Genomic DNA, 24,501 nt, shown 5'->3' on the forward strand with positions numbered 1-24,501 from the left:
TCCGATACAATATTTGCTATCGACCCAAATGTATTAAATTTTATACCAAATATTGCAACATATTACATGGATAACTGTCATATTTTATTATAATGTATTTAGGTTCATTCCGAATTTAATGATGCCATTCCACTATGAAAGGTACAATAGAATTCCCGTGGAACCGTGCACTATAGATTTAATTAGTTTCACGAAATCACAAGAGGCGCTTGGGTTCGTAAGCATTGCCCAATAAACAGCCTAATACGATTCGTGAGTTACACACGGACTTACCGAGAATCGATGATCCTCATTGTTCATGATTATCAGCTATTCCTAATGCATAAATCCTACATCGTTATGGTCGAGGCTGGTACAATTGTGTTGCACTCTGTGTCAATACACGAAAGTGGGTCAGCGAGACAGATTGATGACGTATGCTGGCACATCGCTCCAACCCGACGACCCTTTGTTGTATATGCGTCCCAGCTGTATGTTCACTTAAATAGATTGAATCGTCCTGCCTCTTTAGAATATCTGCTGCAGCGGCAGCAAGTTTGATTTGCTATTAATCTTCTCATTTGTTGATGTCAAAAAGTTAACTGGATCTGTGTATTAATTCCAAAACAAGCAACTTTTTCATCGTTGTGTTTTCAAAATCCAGATTTAGTTCTACTGAAAAATATAAGCGACAGTAAATACGTTCGCTCTTTTCTATTGTTGTTAATCCCTTTTTTCTGTGAAATATTCCACCTCAAAGTTCTTAGCACTTTTATTTATGACCTAAATGTAAAACGTTCTAAGAAGGAACTCTAGTATTTAATTTAGTAAAGTGTCATTGAAACCTAGTCGCCGACTGTGACGGACACTTTTTTCTACGGAATATATTACGGTAGAGTTACTCGTAAATACTGGAAGCTAGGACTTACAATCAATCTCAGTCTAAAAGTTTTGACTTTAGGTCTCAATGTAAACATAGGTAAAGGATTGAAAAATAAACGAATATTTTATTGTTTTTATTCTTGTTTTATTTATGTCAACTTTTACACAAAATATTCGTAGAAATGTTTGTAACAGAATTGTGCGGTATTACTATATCTATTTAATACTGTTTTACCCAGAAGTATGACATCAGCAATTTCATTTTAATGTATTAATATTTTCATAGAATTCTCCCTAACAGTGCACAAAAAAACATTTTTAGATATTTTCATTTGGTTAGAAATCATCATCGCCCGAGCTTTTTCCCAACTTTGTTAAGGTCGGCTTTCAGTCTAACCGGATACACTATCTGAGTACAAGTGTTTTCATTCAGTTTTAAAATAGACATAATAACATGAAAAATAAAACAAAATAATTACTAATACTACCTATAACGTCTTACGGTATTAATATTCATCCTACTGTTACCTCCATCTATCACAGTTAAAAAGGTACTATCTACAACTACAATACTTGCTAAAGTTAACGCCAGGATTTCGTTACTTCATAATTTCACAAATAAATCGGAAAAAACATTTTGTGAAAATTGTTATAAGTAACAGAAAGATCTTTGCAAGACAGAAAAATACGAACTCCTGATGTTAACTGTACCTATAAATTATTTATTTACCATTCTATTTACATTGTGTCAAAATATACATATTATAGTTTTAAATTCTCATAATAATCTACATTACCGTCCAGTTGTAGACAGTTTGGACCACAAATATAAGAAAAGGTCAATAGGTTCCTTTCATTTAATTTTTTATTATTTTTAACCACGCATTTGTGATACTTTATTTTCAGAACATCTATTGAATTTGAAAAATACTTAATAGCATTATGATTTAGCTCGTGTCTTGTAATTTAATGAGTTCTTAGCAAGAGGCAGCAATGCAGATTGCCAATGTTTTTACAGAAGGCACGAGTCAAGAGTACATTTTTCTTTCTTTTTGACAGCTTTTGTTTTTATAAACAGAGCTCAACTTTATCAACAAACAAATATTGATACTCTTTACCAATTAATACTGTCTCCTTAACATTAATAACAATAGGAAGATGAGGATTATATTAAGCTACTTACATATAAAATTACTATTATATTCGTTGGAACCTCTAATCTTATAATACAACAAGATTTGTCTATCTCTTTCTAATCTTACTAATAATCACAAGTGGCACTTATATGGTTTTTAGATCTAGCCAATTTATTTTATCCAGTTAAGAACGCATGACAATATTTTCCATCCCAGCTTGTATATTTTCGATGCCGTCTGAAATTTTTATTTAGGCATTTTTGCCCACTCTAAAAATGATTTTACTTTCATATTGCATAAAACTGTTTTTTTTTACATAATTGTTTTATTAAGTCGCAAGTTTTATATCAGATTTCTTGTCAACCTTTGATCATACCGATCACACATTCTTAACTGCAATAACAACAAATATGTTTATAATCTTAAAACTACAATACTGTTTGCATGTTAACCTTCTCTGGCTTATCCTTGCCTCCTCTGCGGAAGTGTTGCTCGATCTCCGCTAGAGACTTACCTTTAGTTTCAGGCACCATGAACAATACGAAGAAAAACGCCACTGCGCAGAAACAGGAATACAGCCAAAATGTACCCGCTGATCCCAGTACCGCCTGCGGAAGGAAGTTATAAGGTTTTTATAATTTTCAATCTCAAAGTCATATATTTTAATTTCAAATAGGCCTACAAGAGCTCTTTCGAAACTTCAAGCTAGTTACATGGTTCAAAAGAATGAGGCCATAAACACTTAAAAAAAACAATAGTGTTTATAACAGTTTTCTTACCGTGAATACAAGTTATCCCTGAGAAAGTTAAACAGTCTAAGTGCAAAAAAAATGTGCACGTACATTTACAGACACTAGTATACCTCATCCGCTTTCGTGAGACAAAATATCTCTCTCTATATCGGGTGTGTCGTGAACAATCACATTAAATCATACCGTATATACTTTATGATATTCTATGGCGAATTGTAAAAAAAATAACCTAATCCATTCAGTGGTTTAACCACAGGAGTCATTTTTCGTTTTTATAATTTACAACATCATGTGTAAAGCAGAGATAAAGTTAGGAGTATCGTATGTTTTGATCAGTTGACAGCTGTCAGTTTTCAAGGGAGAATTTCAGTTGTTTGTAATGACTGACTTTTATATGGTGTTCTAATTTTTGCACACTTTTATTCCATTTACTTTGTTTGAAAAAAATATTTTTTTATTTTTACGTATTTTTCTTTTATCTTTGTGTTAATCGACATATATTAACCAGTATATTAACGCATTTCATTTAATGTGATTATGAACGACACACCCGATATATAAATGAGATTTGTATGGCATGTGCTGTGTGTTGGAGACTGTATAGTTGCATGCCCGATTGAGCGCTTCTAATTGGTTCCAGATTGTGAATCTTAACCGCACAGAGTTGTAAATCTCAGCTGCTCTTGTTGTGAGGTTGTATGGACACAAATACAACCTAAACAAATATATACGCGATTAAAGATAATGTGTGACAAATTAACATGTATTTAATATCATGCCCAGAACGGATTTATTTGAATGACTATGCTACTTGGTACCTAATAATGCTCGTGGAAATCTAAGGATTGCTTAAATTTTCCCTATCGCAACAGCGTTTATGAAAACTCCAAAAACGATTCTTATATTTATTGAAATGAAAGCGAAAATGTTTAGATACATTTGGCTAACGTATACTGGGTATGATATATAATTTTAATGTCTACTAAACAATGTACTGCCTAAAATTATATTCCCGATGCTATTTCGAATCAGAACTTTAAATACCCAGAAAATTTAATTTCCAATTAATAAACGTAGTACGCATTATTAATACCAAACAACAAGCCGTGTGCATATAATAGTTGAAATATCCGTATTGTATCGAAACTATACATTATATTATGAGCAGCAATTACGATACAATTATTATTACAAACAGATCCTGCTTTCAGTAAGTAATTATATTCACGCTGATAACGAATGCATACAGAATGCTAATTACAGTTACAATGTTATATGTTTCAGGTAATTAAAATTAAAAAATAACGTTTGAAATATGTTCAGCATTTCAATGAACTAACTGTATGTATTTGGTACTTTAAGAATTGAAGAAAATTTTATTACAGCCCCGTAAAACGACTAATAGTTTTCTACGGGACAAGTTACAGATTAAGGTATGCCTTTCAAAAAGACCATTCAAATGAAACCAAATACAGAATTATCTTTAAACAAGTGACAGCCTGTTAGGCTATAAATAGGTACTTTATACCATTGCAGAATTTTTTTCAACGTCACCAGAATATTGAGGATTCGACCAAAGGGGTTGGTCGAATTCTAGTTCACTAAATCCTACTTACATTAAGACTACTATATACTCACATCAAGGGCATGGTACGACTTGATTACGGAGAACATAGACAGCAAGTTGACAGCACTGGCCATGGCCGACAGCTGCGAGCGGTAATGTGCCGGGAATAGTTCTCCTAGTAGCAGGAACGGGAGACCGCCGAACCCGAGGGAGAAACCCAGCATGAATACCACCAGACTGGCTATGGGAAGATACCTGTAAAGAAAAGGCTTTATGAGAATTACGGAGTTTCACTGATTACCGATAAAGTTATTTATCTGATAGTTAATGCTTTCCGCCAGATAAAGGATGCTTATAATTTCTGCACAATATTGCTATCCGAGACCTATGAAACCAAAAGTTTCAGTTAATCTGCTAGTATCAACTATCAGATAACTAACGGTAAACAGTAAAACCGGGCCACAATGTCTTGGGTTTCCGCAAAGTAACGCCCGATTCCACAATTTACCTATATGACGTTCTAAAAAATGACTCGTAAAGAAATATTTGTTCATTATATCCTAAGTAAGTAATTACTCAATTATACTTAGCTATTAATTGGCTATTCGAATGCTACGAAGAAAAGTAGGAACGGTATATTTGAGCCATTTTCCTCAAAATCTGAGATCTCACGTGCGGCCACGGGTGACGCAATAACAAGTGAAATGAGAGTCGCGGTGTCGGCGGGACGCTCGACGCTAATGAATTGACAAACGTGTCCAGTGACCTATCGCGACACTTTCCTTGTAAATGCCTGATAAATTGGACCGTTTGAGTTCCTTTATATCGTTATAGTGGTCATCGGCCTTCTATCACCCTTGAAATGTATGAAAGGAAGTCTTTATCCAGTTTAGCACGTGCATCTTTTTCCACCTTGATCATATAGTCGTTAACATCACGTATTACTTTTACGTAGACTGATAGTTTTATGCAGTTAATTTAAAAAAAAACTCGCTTGCTCAAAAATGTCGATGTTTTTTACAGTGTTCAAATATGACCACAGAAAAAAACTTTTCCAAAAAAATATTCACCATGAACTTTCCTTATGCTCATTCAGTCTCTAAAACATTCTTTAAAAAATATGTTAACTATATGTATATGTATCAGATTTACAGAGAGATAACATTCAGATAAGAAAATATGGAAAGAGACATATTACGCCGACTCCAAATAATTTTGAATAACGCCAAGCCTTTTGAAAAAACTCAAACTTACCCAAGCCACGGAGATTCCTTCAAGTGGAAATAGAAAGCCGCTCCCATGGAAGCCATAGAAGCGCACATGACAGCTGCAGAGATCAGCAGCAGTGGTCTGCGTCCAGTTCGGTCTACCAGTAGTGTACTGACTCCGTTGCTTAGCAGTTGTACCAATCCTATTATAATGGTGGCCGTCATCGCGTCTAATGTGCTGCCTGAAATCGAGGAAGTTTTCTTTAGGTGGTCTGATTTAGAATGATATACGTATATCAGAGACCGAAGTGTGTTTTACAGCAAGGAGGTCTTAGGACTCATTATCATCAGATTCATTTCTTACTTCAAAGACTCTCTTTAAAGTTGGAAAATTGTTAATTTTCTCACACAACATTAAACACAATTTTATCAGTAACCTTCTTCCCCGCGAAAAAGATAACATTGCCCACCAGATCAGGTTAAAACTATAAAACTGTCCAAGCCTTCTCTTACAAAACCACAGCTAAAACTACATCAGTTCAAAAAACTCACCAGCATTCCTGAAGATCTCTACAGTGAAGAATATAACGGCGTCTATGCCGCTGAACTGCTGGAACAGTAGCAAGGCGAACCCAATGATCATGGGCTTCAGGACCACGGGTGAAAACATCACCTTACGCGTGAACAGGCTTGGTGGCCCTGTTGGGGCTTCGGCTTTCCTGTAAAGAATTCAATGAATGTTAGGAATAAGGATATATTAATCAGCTCACCTATTTAGTATCTCGAAATTCTGGTCGAACATTGAACTCTCAATAAATTAGAAAGTTAAACTCTCTGAAATACTGATGTATCGGAGACGGTCAATAGTAACGACACTAAACGAGACGCAAGCGCGCCATCTGGTGGCGTTTCCGGTGAAACAACATTTTGGCGCGCTTGGCAGAGTCGTGGTGGTCGGCGTGGCGTCCGCGGAGCTCAGTCTTCGTTCAGTCGTCGTGTGGCACAACGGGCACACATCTCGAAACTGCCCTACGTCACGTCTAGTGTACCTAGTGTTATTGCCTAGCGTTGTAGAACCGTTTTAGATCCACATTGTAAAGTGTCTTTTGAAATTAAAGTGGTTATTGTAACGTCTATCGTATGGTATGGTTATTCTCTAACCTAACAGACAGACATGTGTTTGCGAGTTTGTTCTGCCACTTCTTCTCCCCAGCCAAAACACATAGGAAGTGGTGAAGGGCGGGCGTTTTGGGGGCTGTCTTTTGTTCTGACTAAGTCATTTGAATAAACGTTTGAGTTTTTTTGAGTTATCTCTTTGTCCGATTACCCTAGCTGATGTCGGGCGATAGTGCCATCCTGATGTCTCTCCGACATCAATAATATTTGCAAGTCCTTCAAAATACATAATAACCACGGAAGACACACGACAAAATACCTTAATCAATATTTTAAACGCATCTGTTTGTCTATAAAACTCATATAAAAATATGCAATAATCACTTATAATACCACAAGAGCTTCAAAATTATCGGGTATTTTCCGATAGGTTCGTTGCAAACAAATGAAGGAGTCAAGTTTTTCAGGTTAAAAAATAACGAGCGCGAAGCGCGAGTGATTTTTCCTGAAAAACTTGACGACTTTATTTGTTTGCAGGGAACCTTGAGGGAAATGCCAGATAATTATGAAGCTCGTGTGGTATTCGGGAGATTATTTTTCCGTCCCAAATGTCGGCCACAACCTGTCAGTTTGACGTAGCAACGACCAGAGAAAATATTCAAAAAATTTTCAGTATAATACCATGTAGGTTGTACCACGTGACGTCGAATGGTGCAATTCTATTGGTCGATATTTGGGTCGGAAAAATAATCATTAGAAATCATGTTTATTAATAAAGACAATCTGATCACGAGCTATAATTAATTAGTAATCAACAATTATTTAAATATAGTATTGTGGTTACCAAGCGATATAAACAGAGATTTCAAAACGGTGCTAGATAAAATTGCAAGGTTTTTCATCAAAAGTCCAGCTGGAGCGAAACCGACTACAAATTCCGATCGTGGCAATCAAAGTCGATTTTTGAAAGCTCTTACATATGCAATCGAAGGGTGGAAAATTGTCGAAACACGATAAATCATTGATGCAATCAAAGTGAATTGCTTATGTACCTAAACCCTGTATGCAGGCATATCATAAAAGCGGCGAAGACTAACAGCCAGTTTCTTCTTCAAACATAAAAGTCAAAGTAATGTCTAAAGTAAAAGTAACGGTCGTTTTTTCAAGGCTAAAGTGACGGCAAAACTAATAGAAAAAGCGAATTTGACCGTTACTTTTACTTTAGACATTACTTTGATTTTTACTTTGGCTTTTACTTTTGTTGAAGAAATTGGCTGTAAGAGGGGGAAAATGGACTTAAGGCTATTTTTAGTGGGGTTTGAATTCTAATCACCATAATACATTTTTTTTAAAGCCCCTCATCGTGACCGATGGTAGTGTGTGATCTGCCTCACAACAAACAATCATTAGGTACCTCTGTATTCTGTTCATACATCGAAGTTATACATATATCGATATGCGTGTTGTCCTAGAGATCACGCCATCGCTAATTATTTTGGAAGTTGTCGCATCATCCTCATCGATAACTATTATGTTATTGGGATTGACCTCATTATGTAGTAGGCCACGTGACCGGTAGCAATTACTAGATGCCCTGCTAACCTCAAGCAAGGTGAAACGGTACGTCTTTTTATGGAGTCTTGAAGTAGCACTTGCTTACTAATTGACTTGTGAAGAAAATTGCCGTCTAAAATCGATGGGTGAATTTGTTTGGATACAGATAGTACCTAGTATGCATATAACAAAGATAAGAATTAAACGATATGAATTACAGTCGTAAAAACAATCTCCTGAACTTATTCTTTCGTAGAACCATTTCGATATCCTTTCCTCACGATCAAGTAAAAAATACTGATACAATAAATGCGAAACGGTAAATAGAGTAGCAATAGAAGCAATACCATATCGTAATGATGGTAAAGAACATAGTAATTAAATACTGCAGCATGCAACATGATGAAGTAAAAAGGAAATCGATACACAAAGTTCACAATAGCACTAGATATAAGGAAACACAACATTTTAATTGCAGCAGTCTAGAGACCTAGAAGAAGTCACATGTCGTTATTTCGTAGACTAAGAGCCAGAAATTAACTTAGTTACTTCCAAAAGTCTCTCTGAACTTTGTCTGAATGCTGTGACATCACTATTCAGTAATGTGTGGGAGTGTTCAAAGTTTCATAATTTGTGTACTTATTCAAAAGTTTTTAGGTGTCTGGTGGTGTTTTGCAATTTGATTTTGGTTTAGAATTGCGGGAAAAGTTTCAATGGGGTATTGGGTTTCCCGGGTAACTGGGTTGGGGTCAGATAGTCAATTGCTCCATGTAATACCCTGGTACTCAGCTACAACAGTTAGACTGGAAGCTGACCCCAACATAGTTGGGAAAAGGCTAGCTTAATAATGATAGTGGGAAAAGTTTCTTACCTAATCTATTGATATCTGACACTTACGCGAATATTAGACATTTAAATAAAACTACTTTTACGGATTTTATCGCGGTTACACCTTAGTCTGCCCGTGACCATGGATGCTGTAAAGGATCCGAAACGTCGGGATTAAATAATATAATATAACCGCGATAAAATCCGTAAAAGTAGTTTTATTTAAATGTCTTACCTAATCTATTGAAAACTATGATAAGTTAGACTATTGATATACCCTATAATAGGTAAGTTTTTAGCAGTATACGACAAATAAGCCCATCTACTACTTACTCTTGATTATCTTCTTTAACAGTGGCAGTAGCTCTTGCCGACAGATGCAACCACTTGATTGATTCCGAAGCATCCAGACCCTTGGACTGCAGCCAGACGGGAGACTCTGGTAGAGGTAGGAGAACCACGAACAATGCCACTGCGGATGAAAATAATTTTTAGAGATAGTAGAATGATTTTAGTCAAGTAATGATATGATGATATTTCGGTGAACTAAGCAACAGAAGTATATTTATGCCGACACCGATGCATACATTTTTGCTCATTCATGTACCCATTATTAGTGAAATAACTAAACTGTTGAATACTCGAGTGTTAGGATGAATAATGATTTGATGTTTTTTTTTCTATATTTTTTTTCTCGACTTTATCACATAATATAACTTCAGTATAAAAAGATAAATTACCACAAAACACAGCAGACAGGAAGGCCAGGTATCTCCAGTACAGCCAGTTGCCGGCCACGTATGATATCAGGATCCCCAAAGACATGGACAGGGTCGGCAGTGATCCTAGCCGACCGCGAATCTCAGGGTCGCAGCATTCACTCACCTTTAATGTAAATGTAACTTATTACAAGACATACTAGAACATCTTTTTATATGATCTATACATATAATAAAATGATAGGAAAGTCAAAACTGTACAATGAATATTTTTTTAAAAGAATACTTGGGGGGTGATCCATAATCGATTTTGAACCCAAATATGTAGTTTTTAGAATTTTTGTCTGTATGTCTGTTTGTCTGTATGTTTGTCCCGGATAAACTCAAAAAGTACTGCATGGATTTAAATCAAATTTTGCATGACTATTACCTGGGGGCCGGTTCAACACATAGGCTATATATTATCACGCTATCACCTACGGGGGATGAGCAATGAACGATTAAAATAGTAATGATATAATATTTGGAAATCTCATAAGTATGTACACAGTACAGCTGCTGGCGTAAAAAATGTTAATTTACGATATTCATCGAAATGTAAGCAAAATATGAAAACCGTTGCAAAACGTGTTTACAAAGAATTTAATAGAATTCAATGAAACATCACAGAGTTACCATGATAATGAATAAAAACTACAAAAACAACAAAGCGAAAATGCAGTTATTTTCACCCTTTCAAGAAAATTAATTAACAAGCAAGAGTATATGAAAATATTTACAAAATATCCAACACACTCCTCAGAGCCAAAGAGCATTCTCTTTTTCATTAATTAATCCATTTGTAGTTTTTGGATACATTGCAACCAAAAAGTCTGAAAGAATGATCATAAAAAAATCAATAATCAGTATTCATGAATTATTTATTTTATGCGACATCTATAAATTATTTGTAAGCGTGACATGAGATAACTTTGAGACACATAATGAATGATCGTCTATATTAAGAAGTCGGTTAAACAGAGTAACATATTGTTTTCCGATGCAACGTGGTGAACCCTACACAACAATGATCCAAACACGAGAGGAGGTCAGATCGAGTCATATGACTGTGGATTAAACACGCACTTATTATATTTGCGCAAATTATATCGTCTAATGAGTTTAATGCGCCGTGAATACAACATTTCCGCTTGTTTTATGGGCTGGTGAATTCGCGTCAATACTTTATTTGTATTCATGTTTATGTTCAATTGATTATTATATCGCTACAGTTTTGACTTACAAATATTTAGTATGAATCTATGTGTGTTTGTCATTCAAGAATTGATTAAATTATATGCATAAGCAAATAGTTTTCATATTTATAAAATAGTGCGTAATTCTATCGAAACGTGGGCATAGATATTAAAGTTATACGAAATAAAAACCACATTACTAAGTAATAGATAGGTACTTACATAAACTTGCGCTGTAGCCAATACGAAGCCAACTCCGACTCCTGTGATAATTCTGCCCACCAGCAGCAGTGGATAATACTTGGCAAAACCCAGGATCAGCCACGCAGCTACCCAGATAGGAGATGTGAGCTGCAGCGTGCGCTTGCGACCCAAACGTTGCATTAAAGTTCCGGATATCATGCTGCCTAGGAAAGCGCCCAGTGGTGGGATGGCTCCTAGAGAATTGAAGGGAAAAAAATGTAATTATACTTTTGTAAAAGCAATAATGATATAGTTTTCATACAACCTTGCATGCACAAAGGAATATAAATAACTATAAATAACCTTTACACAATAACATAAAATGTTTTATCTGCTATTATTGATGATAAGATGACAACCTTTTCATGGAACAAATATTAATTTTCTTTAAACGAGGTGATAATGAATGTTACAATGGTAAAATCCCGGAATCATTCGACATATGTAATCGCCCATAAAGGTTACCATTTCTAGGATTCACCTCTAAAAAAAATAATAATAATAATTGCGATGAAATGAGGAAGTATGTCTACCATGCAAATAGCAAGTCTGCCCACACATCCAGTCCTTGTGCTCAGCTCAAACAACCGCCGCCTACTCACTGTTTAACTTCCGTAACTAACCAAATTGTCTTAGCAGCAAAATGAAATACACGCAAAGGATTTATTTATTGGGCAGACTTGGCATTTTGCTGATGGATGAATTTTCTTCAGCGGTAATGTTATCTAAAATTGTCATATGGTATTGTCATACTCTGGATTCTTGAAGAATTGCATTTTAACATACCTACATTACTTTCCTAGGAATGTTTTCTTTTATCCGGTTATTTTCAAGATATAAAATTCAAGACTTTAACACATTCTAATCTATAAACACTCATCGTGATTTCTAGTCCTTTAATGAAATTGATCACAGAACATCTTACACATTTAATTGGTTTTTGGCGAGCTCCTTAGTCCTTACCTATCCATGATTTCTGTTCACTGGTTTGTATGATATCCGGATCGGTGGCCTCGATGGACGGGATCGCGGAGGCGGAGTAACCCCTCACCAATCCTATGATTAGGAATGACAGCGATGCGCCAAACGTCAGCCATAACTGTAACAAGGATGAATATGAATGTCTCCACTTAGACCTAGGTCGGTCTAAGTTCCTGAATTTTGTATCTAGATATTTCTGTTCCTAACTGACTGTCTCTAAGGAGTAATGTATTCTTATTCATTTTTATCAACTGTCTGGATTTGTCTACATTTTGTGGTTCATGTTGGCTTTCGGCACTAGATGAATTACTGTGTAAGTATTATTACAATAATTTGCCTAGACTTTCATAAGCAATGGTACAAATGAAGTGTTCATTTAGCAAATAATTTATATAGTGAATATAAGTTACCCATCGTAAAAAAATATTTATTTATTTTATGATACAAAATCAAATCCTGCAGGAACAATATAACTGTCCAGTTTTTTTTTGGAATTCGGTTTCTCTGCATGTTAACCGGATGAGCGGTTCGGGCTATAGCCAATGTTCGAGTTGAAATACAAAGGTGCTTCGGATTTTATTACAGTATATATCTATCTGTGATAACCCATTTCTACTACATATTTAAAGAACAGAATGTAAAAAAATATAGCTTAAAAACTTTAACTGGTTCTAAAACTAAGGGGATTAACGTTTTCCCTTTACGTACCTTTGTAAGTATATTTTTTTATTTTTTACTGTGATACAAAAAGCTTTTAAAACCCCCCTACAGGCTTTAGTGCTAGAAACCGTATAAAATACTCCATATAGATAGTGGAATTCCTGAAACGTCAAATTCATGATAATCCTCGAATTCCAGGTACAGTGTTTGGCCTACAAAAAAAAATATTCCTAATCAGATCTCGATCAAATAGATAAATTCCCAAAACTCTCTAGGACTCCACCAATAGAGAATCTTTTCGCTCTTGATCAAACACGAGATATCTAGTACCTCTAGTATTTTTCCTAAATCACACCCAGCATGATCCAACAATTTAGTCTCGGAAGTCCTCTACCTCCATAACGTTCGTGGGAACAAAAACGTAGGTATATTGCATTGGATAGGTACTGTAAGTAATTCTTATGCATCCTCATGAGCCTACGCGATCAGAAACCCAATCATTCCTGAAAGAGGTAACTTAAACACTTCCATAGCGAGGTGTTTTAATTAATTAAAATGAAGTTAGACCCATATCTTGGGCTGGGACTTTTTATTCAATCACACATAGAGTAAACTAACGGAAAACTTATACCTAATTCTCCTTGAGTTGTATATTTTACCAGAAATTGTATTGCTGCCGATTAGCAAGACAAGGAACGATAATAAAATTACGATCTACTGCAGATTGTGTAATGTTTCAACGGTTCATCCCCGCGACGGTCACCAGTCAAAATAATGACCGGCAAATTACATAACTTGTTTAATAAATTGATCCATTTGCCATTCATGTCGCTATTTCAGTATTATATACAATTGGGTGCATCTGTCCGTGGCGTGACCGACGGAAGAGGGATATCACGCCACGTGATCGCGTTTAAAACGATTCACGTGTACTAGCAGCTGTATCATTCGCGTGACAACCTTTCCACATAGATTTAAACTTTATTTTAAATGAACAAGAACCTTTTTTTCGTCTTGTTAATTATTGGCAAAGGATTTTCACAGTTTGATTAGCCTTTGGTTACTGCTGTTTATTTGATAATTCGTCCGTCTTCTCTCTAGCTCATCTATACCAGTTGAACATGACTAATCAAATTTCAAACAAGTTTATAATATTATGAACAATCTCTCGAAATATTTTGATGCGCATTTTGATTAGGTATAATAAGCATGTCCTTAATATTTCCAAGGTTCAACCTTCAATAACAAAAACCGAATCGAAGGAAGCCAATGCGTTTCCAAAATTACGATGTATTAAAATATATCAATCTAATCTTAAATTATTTCTTCAAACACTGAAACCCAAGATCACCGACAACATAAACGATAGTTTTCCGTAAACAACTGTTCACTATGATTTTTCATGTTCAATTTTCAAAAGAAAAAGATTTTTAAGAAAAACGGACAAACAGATGCTTTACGTTTTCGGTGAACTTGATTTCACGACGAGATTATGGCACTCTACTCACAACGGCTTTTACAAGAATAGATAATATATGTATAGAATATAGTAAACCTATAGCTAAACCTTCAAAAGCCATAACAATCGTGAACATTGATTCAAGCACGTAGCAACGCTAGGTTCAAAAGGTGCATCTTAAACTACACAGTGTATTTAGTAATACCATGAGATTTGCAAATACGCCATCATGTAAAATTGAAAATTATGCGTGGGTAATAATAGCTAGTTCGTAACCCCATTGCAATACGCAGGTTATTTAGCCTATTGTGGTCAGTCATAACTTAGGTGCAGCCTTATCGAATGAAACTGAATGCAATATTTTAAATGTAAGTGAATCAATATAAATATCAATTATGAAATTCACATAAATACACACCTCCTTTAGTTATTTATTATCATCCATCCTTAAAACACTTAAGGTGTTTTAGTTAAGATTTTTATTCGATATGATCTGTTTTATTAATTTTAACTTTATTACGCTACACCACTCGTCTATTGCACCCACGTACACAGGGATAATGTAGCCTTCTTATTGAAAGAACTTGTGTAATTTGTCCAGCGGTTCAAGTGTACCCATTACATACAAACTTTACCACTTTGTGATATTAGTGTACTCGTAACTGTTCCTTACGAGGTTAGCTAAATGTTTTACTCACTAAACTCTCATTATTATAATTGGTAATAAAAGACGGGGTTTTTCACAGTCTTAACATTTTATAAATGTCATTGTATTTACATAGGTACTTCAAATAACACACGTTAGTTCATGCATCTATCCAAATACTTCCTAGACAATTTGTTATAGAAAAAACTACAATGAGTGATTACATCATTAAGTTGCGGATGTCAGCGTGATAGACAAGTACATTGAAATAACTAGATGCTCGCGGTTTCACTCACGCACGTCCCAGACTGCCTGCAATTGGGTAAAAGTGGTCTAAGTCCTTTTAGAGGTTCTGGACTAATGCTGTACCCATTTACATCAGTTCGGTAGATTACTTATTATGCAAATTTTATATTATTAGTGTTAAAAGATGTTACTGTTAAAAGATTCGAATGTGCAAAATATCGGATTGCATACATTTGTAAGTTTGGTCGCTCATGTAGGTATGTACATGATTTCTGGAACTTCATGAATAAACTTTCGTATAATGGCTATTACTTGTATGATTAGGTGACCGTGGCATTAAGAGCAGTAAGAAAAAACAAAGATTTGTTTGCCAAATATTTCAAAACCGGTTTTTGCTCGCGAGATGTTCTCTGTTTGCCATTAGAGATCGCGGCACTCAATAAACTAATTAGATTCATACAATACAATACTATGCCGAAAATCGTGATAAAAACAACCGCACCGAAAAAAATGATTGACAGAGTCCATTCAATTAAATCGTTTTTTTTTACCGTTTGAAGCGACTGAATAAAAGTAGGAAATAGGGAATACTTCTTGGCTTCTTGCTTTTGCATTTCAAAAATCTGAATTTATGAAATAATGTCCTCAAATAAGTTTAGTCCCCTTAGTATATTGTAGAGGTAAATATGCCTTAAAGAAACTTAAATGGTTTTATTTTATTCTCAGACACATGAGGATAAATATAAAAATAAGGAAAAAGTGTTACTCAAAAGACCTTTTTGTTCTCATTTTCATCATCATTACGTAAAAAACCTGTTGTTGCACTAAATCATTTGGGATCAATGTCAATGCCACCTTTTGGGCATTTAATTTCTATATAGCTCAGGTTCTTTGCATGAAGAAGTTTATAAACAGCAACAAAACTTTTTAATTCCTTTCAAAACTAAGGAGTAAAAAACGTAAATGTTAGAATCTTTCTTTCTGCCTTGATCACACAACCACTTCGAAACCCTTGTACACGTATACTTCTCGGTCTCGTAAATGCCATGTACCGCAAATGCTCCAAGCTACATAATACAAACAAACATTCACTTAATTCCATACCAGGCAAAACCGCGACACGCAAAAAAGCCACAATCGTACCATTATCAAGCCTCAAACAGTAAAGATCAAGGAATAAATTGTTCTTCCTTTCTAAATAAAACATAGGTATGCCTCTTTTGAATGATGTCGGGTAAAAAGATTTTATTATTTTTTGTTTTTAGGTGAGGATGTGCCTGATTATATAATAGTCGTATTCCAAATGCTGCACATTCATACTCCTAAACAATCATATCATTGCAGTCTTACTAATATTTATCTATCATCTATCGATATTTTTCGTAAGACATAATCTATACTTGCGATCAATACCTGTATTTATAACACCTGATCAAAGTTAGGTACTAGACTACCCGTGATTTGATTTCGATAACAATGTATATTTGACAGTTAGGTAATCGGCAAATCTTTGACTTCCGTTATCGTAGCTATTTTCTTTTATCAATCTCAGATCTTGAGGAAATCACATCAACAAATGTTTTTCTGTAGTAAGGTGTTATTTCCTTGCATTTGCATCAGTTCTGACTTACATAATGCATTTATAAGTGAGAATTAAAATAACTTATCTAAGTTTTCAATTCATCAAATGATTTCATTTGATGTTATCAAATTACGAATTAGTTACTTAGTACCTAACAATTTTTGGCTAGAACTAATATTATTAAGTTCTTGCTTTAATTTTTAAGATTAATAATATTAGTTCTTGCCAAAAATAGTTAGGTACTAAGTAACTAATTCGTAATTTGATAACATCAAATGACACATAATATTTAACTGACCAATTAAATACCTACGAGTAGCCAATGTATTGCTATAAGGGCCAGCTTATTTTACCCACCATGGCAAAGAGGTACATATTTTTTAGTCTATCTATGGTACTACATACTAACACCCCGTTAGTAAAGTTACGGCAACGATGACTTGAAAAATTTGAGTTCGGTGATAAGTTATAAGATAACCAGTCTAGCTATTTAACCCGTAAAAAAATAACCGGTCCAAGAGTTCTTTTTTAAATTTAATAGGTTAAATATGCGATTGGATGTTTTATTTATGTATTTTTTAAGAACAAACGCGTCCATAAAGTAAGTTCAAGGCTTATATTGCGCAATATGCAGCATTTTTTATCCAATAAATACAATCATTTATTGCAGTGTTGTGCAACAGGTTTGAATACCCTGTACTTCGTGGCTATTTTATTAATTAGGATTTTTAAATTTACAAATTAAACGCTGCAGAATAAACTATTTCTTTTTTTACCAATAATAAAGTGCAATAGTGTTGATGAATTTCCAGGTGTTCATCTAAACTTTAGATCCTATGGAACATAGATACTATATAACTATAGATCAGGGTATCTTGGTATCAGGGTTATCTTCCAGTCTTACTAAATGGAACGCTTGCCTTTTCAACATCCACAGCCCAGTTACCACGTAACATGAGACCTACTTATAAGATACTCTTACCAAGGTAAGACTGGTTGTCGAAACAACATCAACTTGATTTGTTGCATTCGAATTGTAGACTGTGTTTATATGTTTCAAAAGGATCACCAATTAAGAGAGGCAACAAAAGCCTACGGGAAGTTGCGAGCATAAATTCTTATTTTAAAATAAAAACTGAAACGAGAATTCGACCTAAACGCGTCACGATAACGAAACCTGTTATTTTTCGAAAAACATCGAAGGTGCATTCTTTATCAAAGTGTCAGGGACTAAAAACTGATGTTTCTACCACACATACCTACAAGTTTTTTATCGGCAGGGATCCAATTCAAATACCTTATAGAATCACGAGAAATTACTTTATAAATATGTATAAACAAATTAAATAATCTCAATAACGATACTTGATTTAAGACAGCAACAAAAAATGTGACGTCAATCTATAAAGGTTCTATTAACATACACACAGACATCCAATTCAAATTCGCACACATCACAGTTAACTGTGAGCCTAATAATTTGTAAGTAGGTACTGATTATTATAGCAAAGACATAATACATAATATACTCCTAAACTAAATTCCTATCCTATATGTAAATATCTCAATCGAAGAAGATACCTATGCCAGACCAATTCATCAAAATCATCGTCGTTGTTTTTCCTTGTACTTTTTTTAAGAAATCCCGCTACTGTATACTGCCTTCGATTGCTGCAAGCTTTGCTCGATACTGCTAACTCACGCAAATCGTAGATAATATTAAGTAACGCAGATAATTTTCAGGTGACCGATAACGTAAGATTCGCGATATTTACAAGTGTGTGAGATTAATCTTAAAATCAGTATTTTGCAATAAACAAGTGAGTATCATCATCAACATCACAGCCTTTTTTATCGTCCCACAGCTTGGCAGGCCACCTCTCATACGGGGAAGGATAGAGCGTTACCACCACGCTTGCTCAATGCGGATTGGTAATTACAGGCTTTATTTCATTGGTAGCAGATTTCATTGATGTCCAGGATATACTTAGAAAGCACATACAAACATAAAAAAAATTGCATTCGTATTTGCCTGACCTGCAATGTAACCCACACACTCATACATGAGAGGTTGGTTACCCACTAAGCCACCACGAATTCGAAACAAGTGAATACTACAGTAACATTGGTGCAGATATTAGCATACGTGAAAGTAGCTATTGCAAATATCCTTTTGTTATCGGTCATACACTTTACGTAATATATGTTGAGCTGTCCACTATGGTTACTCAAACTAGTATGACCGGGTTAGCCGGACCTGTTACAGTCTTTCTTTTTGCATGGGCCATTTGTATGCATTGATTGTTATATTACAATATATTATTGTGACTTCTATAAGCGAATTGACATGAGGTCAGATCTTCTATAGGGATAAGCTTTGTTGTTGATGCCGTGTAGCGACGGCTTAAGAATACATGTGTCGCTACCCCCTTCTTCCAGTGGGTGTCGTAGAAGTCGACTAATGGAGTCAAAAATGCACCGAACACCGTGCGAGAGAAGGAAAACTCGAAAAAAACCCTCTATCAACCCGTCTGGCCAGCGTGATAGCAGTAGGCTAAATTCCTCAATGTGCAGAACGAAAAAGCCACGGCCCCTAGTTCCCGGCAGTCCCGCTATTCCCGGTCACGGTGGCGACCGTGGTTACGGCGGGACAGGGGGTGCGAAGAATCTCCGGGTTACGGGAGGCCACCAAACACAACTTACTCTTGCGACGTACAACGGCCGCACGCTGCGGCTTGACTCGCATCTGGCGCAACTCGAGGTGGAACTTGGGAAGATTAGGTGGCATATATTAGGGTTATGTGAAGTTCGAAGAGAGGGGGAGGACACCATAACCCTCGAATCAGGTCACCTAATGTACTTCCGAGAGGGAGACCAACAATCCCAAGGTGGCGTTGGGTTTCTGGTAAATAAGTCCCTAGCTGATAACGTTGTGGAGGTGTCTAGTGTGTCGAACAGGGTAGCGTACCTTATCATAAAGCTCACCGACAGGTATAGCCTCAAGGTAGTGCAAGTGTACGCACCGACCTCGACACATTCAGACGATGAAGTGGAGGATATGTTTGATGATATATCAAGGGCCCTCCACTTCACTACAAAGACCCATTACACCGTTGTCATGGGGGACTTTAACGCTAAAGTGGGAGTACAGATTTGCGGCGAATCGGCAGTAGGATCCCATGGATTTGGAAGCAGGAATCATAGGGGGCAAATGCTCGTCAACTTCCTCGAACGCGAGGGGCTCTTTTTGATGAACTCCTTTTTCAAAAAGCAGCCCCAAAGGAAGTGGACGTGGCAAAGCCCCGACACTATGACTAAAAATGAGATTGACTTCATCATGACGAACAAGAAGCACATATTCAGAGACGTCTCCGTGATCAATAGGTTTAATACCGGGAGCGATCACCGACTTGTCCGAGGCTCTCTGAATATCAACTTCAAGGCCGAACGTTTCCGTCTGGTGAAGGCCAGGCTCCGACCAACACTGCTCCAAACCATGACAGGATCTGAAACGTTCCAGTCAAATCTGGAGAACCGATTTGCCGCCGTGGAAACCACAACAGACGTTAACCAGAACCATGAATATGTGGTTCGGATCCTCAGGGAGGAAGGTTCGCGATTCTGTAACATGCAGCGTAAGGGCAAGAAATCAAAGCTTTCGGAAGAGACATTAGGGCTTATGAAGAAACGACGTGAAAACCCGCCTGTCACTTCGTCAGCTAAGCGGGCTCTAAACCAAGAGATCAACAAGCACGTACGACGCGACCTCCGGTGCTCCAATACTCTTGCCATTGAAAGAGCAATTGAGCTGAATCGGGGGTCAAAGGTGTTCGTACAATCTCTTGGAAGAAGCCACTTGACGAAGCTGACCACAACAAGTGGAGAAGTCGTTTCTTCGGTGCCGGCAGTCCTTTCGGAAGTGGAAAATTTCTATGGCCGGTTATACGCATCGCATGCATCTCGACCTGATCCCGGAAATGAGGATTCTAGAGCCACATTAACACGCCATTTCACCGAAGACCTGCCAGAAGTCAGCAGTGGCGAAATCGAGATCGCTCTGAGACGGCTCAAAAATGGAAAAGCCCCTGGCGAGGATGGCATTACAACAGAGCTTTTAAAAGCAGGAGGTAAGCCCGTACTGGGGGAGCTCCAGAAGCTTTTTAATGCCGTCCTGTTTGAAGGGAGAACTCCAGAGGCGTGGAGTAGGAGTGTTGTCGTCCTGTTCTTCAAAAAGGGAGACAAAACCCAGCTGAAGAACTATCGACCCATTTCCCTCCTAAGCCACGTATATAAGCTGTTCTCAAGAGTGATCACGAACCGACTTGCGCGAAGACTCGACGAATTCCAACCACCGGAGCAGGCTGGGTTTCGGAGCGGATATGGCACCATAGACCACATCCACACAGTGCGGCAGATTATACAGAAGACCGAAGAGTATAATCAGCCCCTGTGTCTAGCATTTGTGGACTATGAGAAGGCCTTTGACTCGGTTGAAATCTGGTCTGTTCTGGAGTCCCTGCAGCGTTGTCAAGTAGATTGGCGATACATCCAAGTGATGAGATGTCTTTACGAAGCCGCTACAATGTCCGTCCAAGTACAGAATCAGCAAACAAGGCCCATACCGTTGCATCGAGGAGTGAGACAAGGGGATGTTATTTCCCCGAAACTGTTCACTAATGCAATGGAGGATATGTTCAAGACGCTGAACTGGAAAGGACGCGGCATCAACATCAATGGAGAACACATCTCTCACTTGAGATTTGCTGACGATATCGTCATCATGGCGGAAACGCTGCAGGACCTACAACAGATGCTGAACGACCTGGCTGAATCTTCTCTACGCATCGGCCTACGGATGAACTTGGACAAAACCAAGGTCATGTTCAATGAACATGTTCTACCGGAACCGATTGCGATACACGGCGCCGTTCTCGAAGTTGTTCGGAAATATGTATACCTCGGGCAGACATTGCAGTTAGGTAGAAACAACTTTGAGGACGAGGTGAATAGGAGAATTCAGTTGGGTTGGGCTGCATTTGGGAAGCTACGTCGAGTCCTAACATCGTCGATCCCACAGTGCCTAAAGACAAAAGTCTTCAATCAGTGCGTCCTACCTGTCATGACTTACGGAGCCGAAACGTGGACACTGACGGTACGGCTGGTCCACAAGTTCAAAGTCGCTCAGCGGGCTATGGAAAGAGCTATGCTCGGCGTTTCTCTGAGGGATCGCATCAGAAATGAGGTAATCCGTCAGAGAACCAAGGTCATCGACATAGCCTACCGAATCAGCAAGCTGAAGTGGCAGTGGGCTGGCCATATTAGCCGAAGAACCGATAACCGTTGGGGTAAACGAGTTCTAGAGTGGAGACCACGCCTCGGCAAACGTAGTGTAGGACGTCCTCAGGCACGGTGGAGTGATGACTTGCGCAAGACGGCTGGCAGGAGCTGGATGCGAGAAGCCGAAAATAGATCTCAGTGGCGTGCACTTGGAGAGGCCTATGTCCAGCAGTGGACTGCGATAGGCTGATGATGATGATGATTGTTGTTAAATCCCACGTATTTAAATGACAACATATGTGAACGTGCTTTTCATACACCTATGTTTGATTAACCTACCGTGGAAACCCAACGTTATGTTATTATTTGGTTTTTATGGCAAGATTCCACCAAAGATAAAAAAAATATTTCAGATCGAGCCCTCAGTTAGCAGGTGCTCGCGCACAAAAGTTACAAATTCGCGAAATAAAAATGCGCACGGTTTGTTAGTATCTGCTAGATTTAATAGACCAGAAGAAACTTGTGTGAGTCACTGTACCGCACAATCAAGCATACCGGTAGAATCCTGCCTTTACAACTCATTGTTATTTTGTCAATACTAATACAATGCCAGCAAAGGGAAATGAAATGTAATCCTACACCGCGTAACGATCGACTCTGCTTCCAATTAGTTTTACAGTTTCACGGTTCACTGATTAATCGCTAAAAACATTTAAGTAACATTTTTATTCAATTATAATATACAAATAGGTAAAAGTTTTAAGGAACCGTGCAAAATTTACGGCATTTTTAACTCAATCTACTCAGGCTTGATTACTTAAAATTGGGGGGTTTTTAATTCAAATGTTCTAGATTTCAACAACAATATTTTTCTCTGAACATACTTAGCTACCGATATCCTATTGATTCGGAAAACTGAAAGCAAACCATCTAGTTTCATTACTAAACCTGTTTTGACCTTGTGAATGAAAGAAGGAATCGATCTGGCTTGAATTTGTCCTACTTTCCAAAGAAAGTTGCACTTAGCAGCAATGCAAATAAACCAAACCGCTTTTTAAGCAAGTGAACTTTGTTGTGAATAATAAATTATCAAATTAGTTATTTTATTTACTGATGAAAATAAAGTTTGTAAAAAATACTCTTTACTAAACTTACTCAATTTTTCAGGGATTAACAATGCCAATATACACTTTTTTAAAATTAAACTATTCACTAGGTAAGTAACACTTGGTATATAAAATAGACAACAAATCAATCACTCATAATATTCGCTCAACCGTTATGTTTAAATCACAATGCTGTCGAAATGTTTCCGATCTACACACGAGCGGCAATACTAATTGATTTCGTTATCTCAACGCTCATTCAAAAATAAACGACAATTCATAACACTGCACTAAAACTGCACACGGAAATCGACTTACCTGTTTCAATAATGCTGGCGATATTTTAGTCATGCTGAGCCGATACAGCAGCTGCTTAAAAAACTGCTGATTATAACAATACACCTACTATCAAATTATTAGCACTGTTATTGTAAGGGCTCATAAGAACGTATTGTAAATCGTACATGTAGTTCGTAACAACCGACGACCGACTCCTCTTGCCCGTCAAGAATGACTGTACAGATACCAGTCTCCTACCACCTGTTTTGATTACAATCTGCGTAAACGCCTGATCATGTGAGATGATCCTCCATCAGCGGCCTGATAGACTTGGTGCAACAACCTCGACAATTGATTCTAACTAAAAAGAACCGGTTCAAAAAAATGTGACATTATGTATATCAATACAATAAACATAAACAATTGGTAACGCATCATCATCATCATCATCATCAGCCTATCGCAGTCCACTGCTGGACATAGGCCTCTCCAAGTGCACGCGAATTAGTAACGCGAATTAGTTTAATTCCTTACGCGATATTTAAGCTAAAATAATTAATATACCTAGCTAACATATATAAAATAAATATCATCTTCGCAGTGACTCATCAATAAATTATATTTACATTTTTTTACAATAATTTTATTGCATAACTTTCAGAACAAGATATAAATACGGAAATTAGTTAATAATTATGCAAATATTCACCAGCAAGAACAATTGTCACTATTTTATTCACTACGTGGGCTTCCAAACACTACGTGCCTTTGGTCTGGTGAACGCAAGCGCATCTGTTGAGCATGCGAGTTGTGGGCTTCCAAACACTACGTGCCTTTGGTCTGGTGAACGCAAGCGCATCTGTTGAGCATGCGAGTTGTGGGCTTCCAAACACTACGTGCCTTTGCTCTGGTGAACGCAAGCGCATCTGTTGAGCATGCGAGTTTGGATTCAATTACTGATTTTATTAGGCAGTTTGTGGCAACATATTTCTCTCATAGGAAACGGGAGATAATTTTCTGAACATTGTTATTTAATAACCATACAT

At 36.9% G+C, this 24,501-nt stretch overlaps 1 protein-coding gene across 1 annotated transcript; it reads right to left on the reverse strand.

Annotated features, from left to right (window-relative positions):
• Nucleotides 1-984: 984 nt before the first annotated feature.
• LOC124629979 (facilitated trehalose transporter Tret1-2 homolog) lies at nt 985-23,690 on the reverse strand. Its single transcript, XM_047163664.1, has 9 exons — nt 23,495-23,690; nt 12,183-12,318; nt 11,199-11,413; nt 9,763-9,907; nt 9,356-9,494; nt 6,077-6,243; nt 5,571-5,766; nt 4,388-4,571; nt 985-2,605 (listed from the first exon to the last, which is right to left on the reverse strand). Exons 1-9 carry the CDS (start codon nt 23,525-23,527, stop codon nt 2,426-2,428), a joined length of 1,395 nt encoding a protein of 464 aa, XP_047019620.1. The 5' UTR covers nt 23,528-23,690; the 3' UTR covers nt 985-2,425.
• Between the last annotated feature and the right edge of the window lie 811 nt (nt 23,691-24,501).

The sequence above is a fragment of the Helicoverpa zea genome, chromosome 4, assembly GCF_022581195.2.
Source record: "Helicoverpa zea isolate HzStark_Cry1AcR chromosome 4, ilHelZeax1.1, whole genome shotgun sequence".
Lineage (NCBI taxonomy): Eukaryota > Metazoa > Arthropoda > Insecta > Lepidoptera > Noctuidae > Helicoverpa > Helicoverpa zea.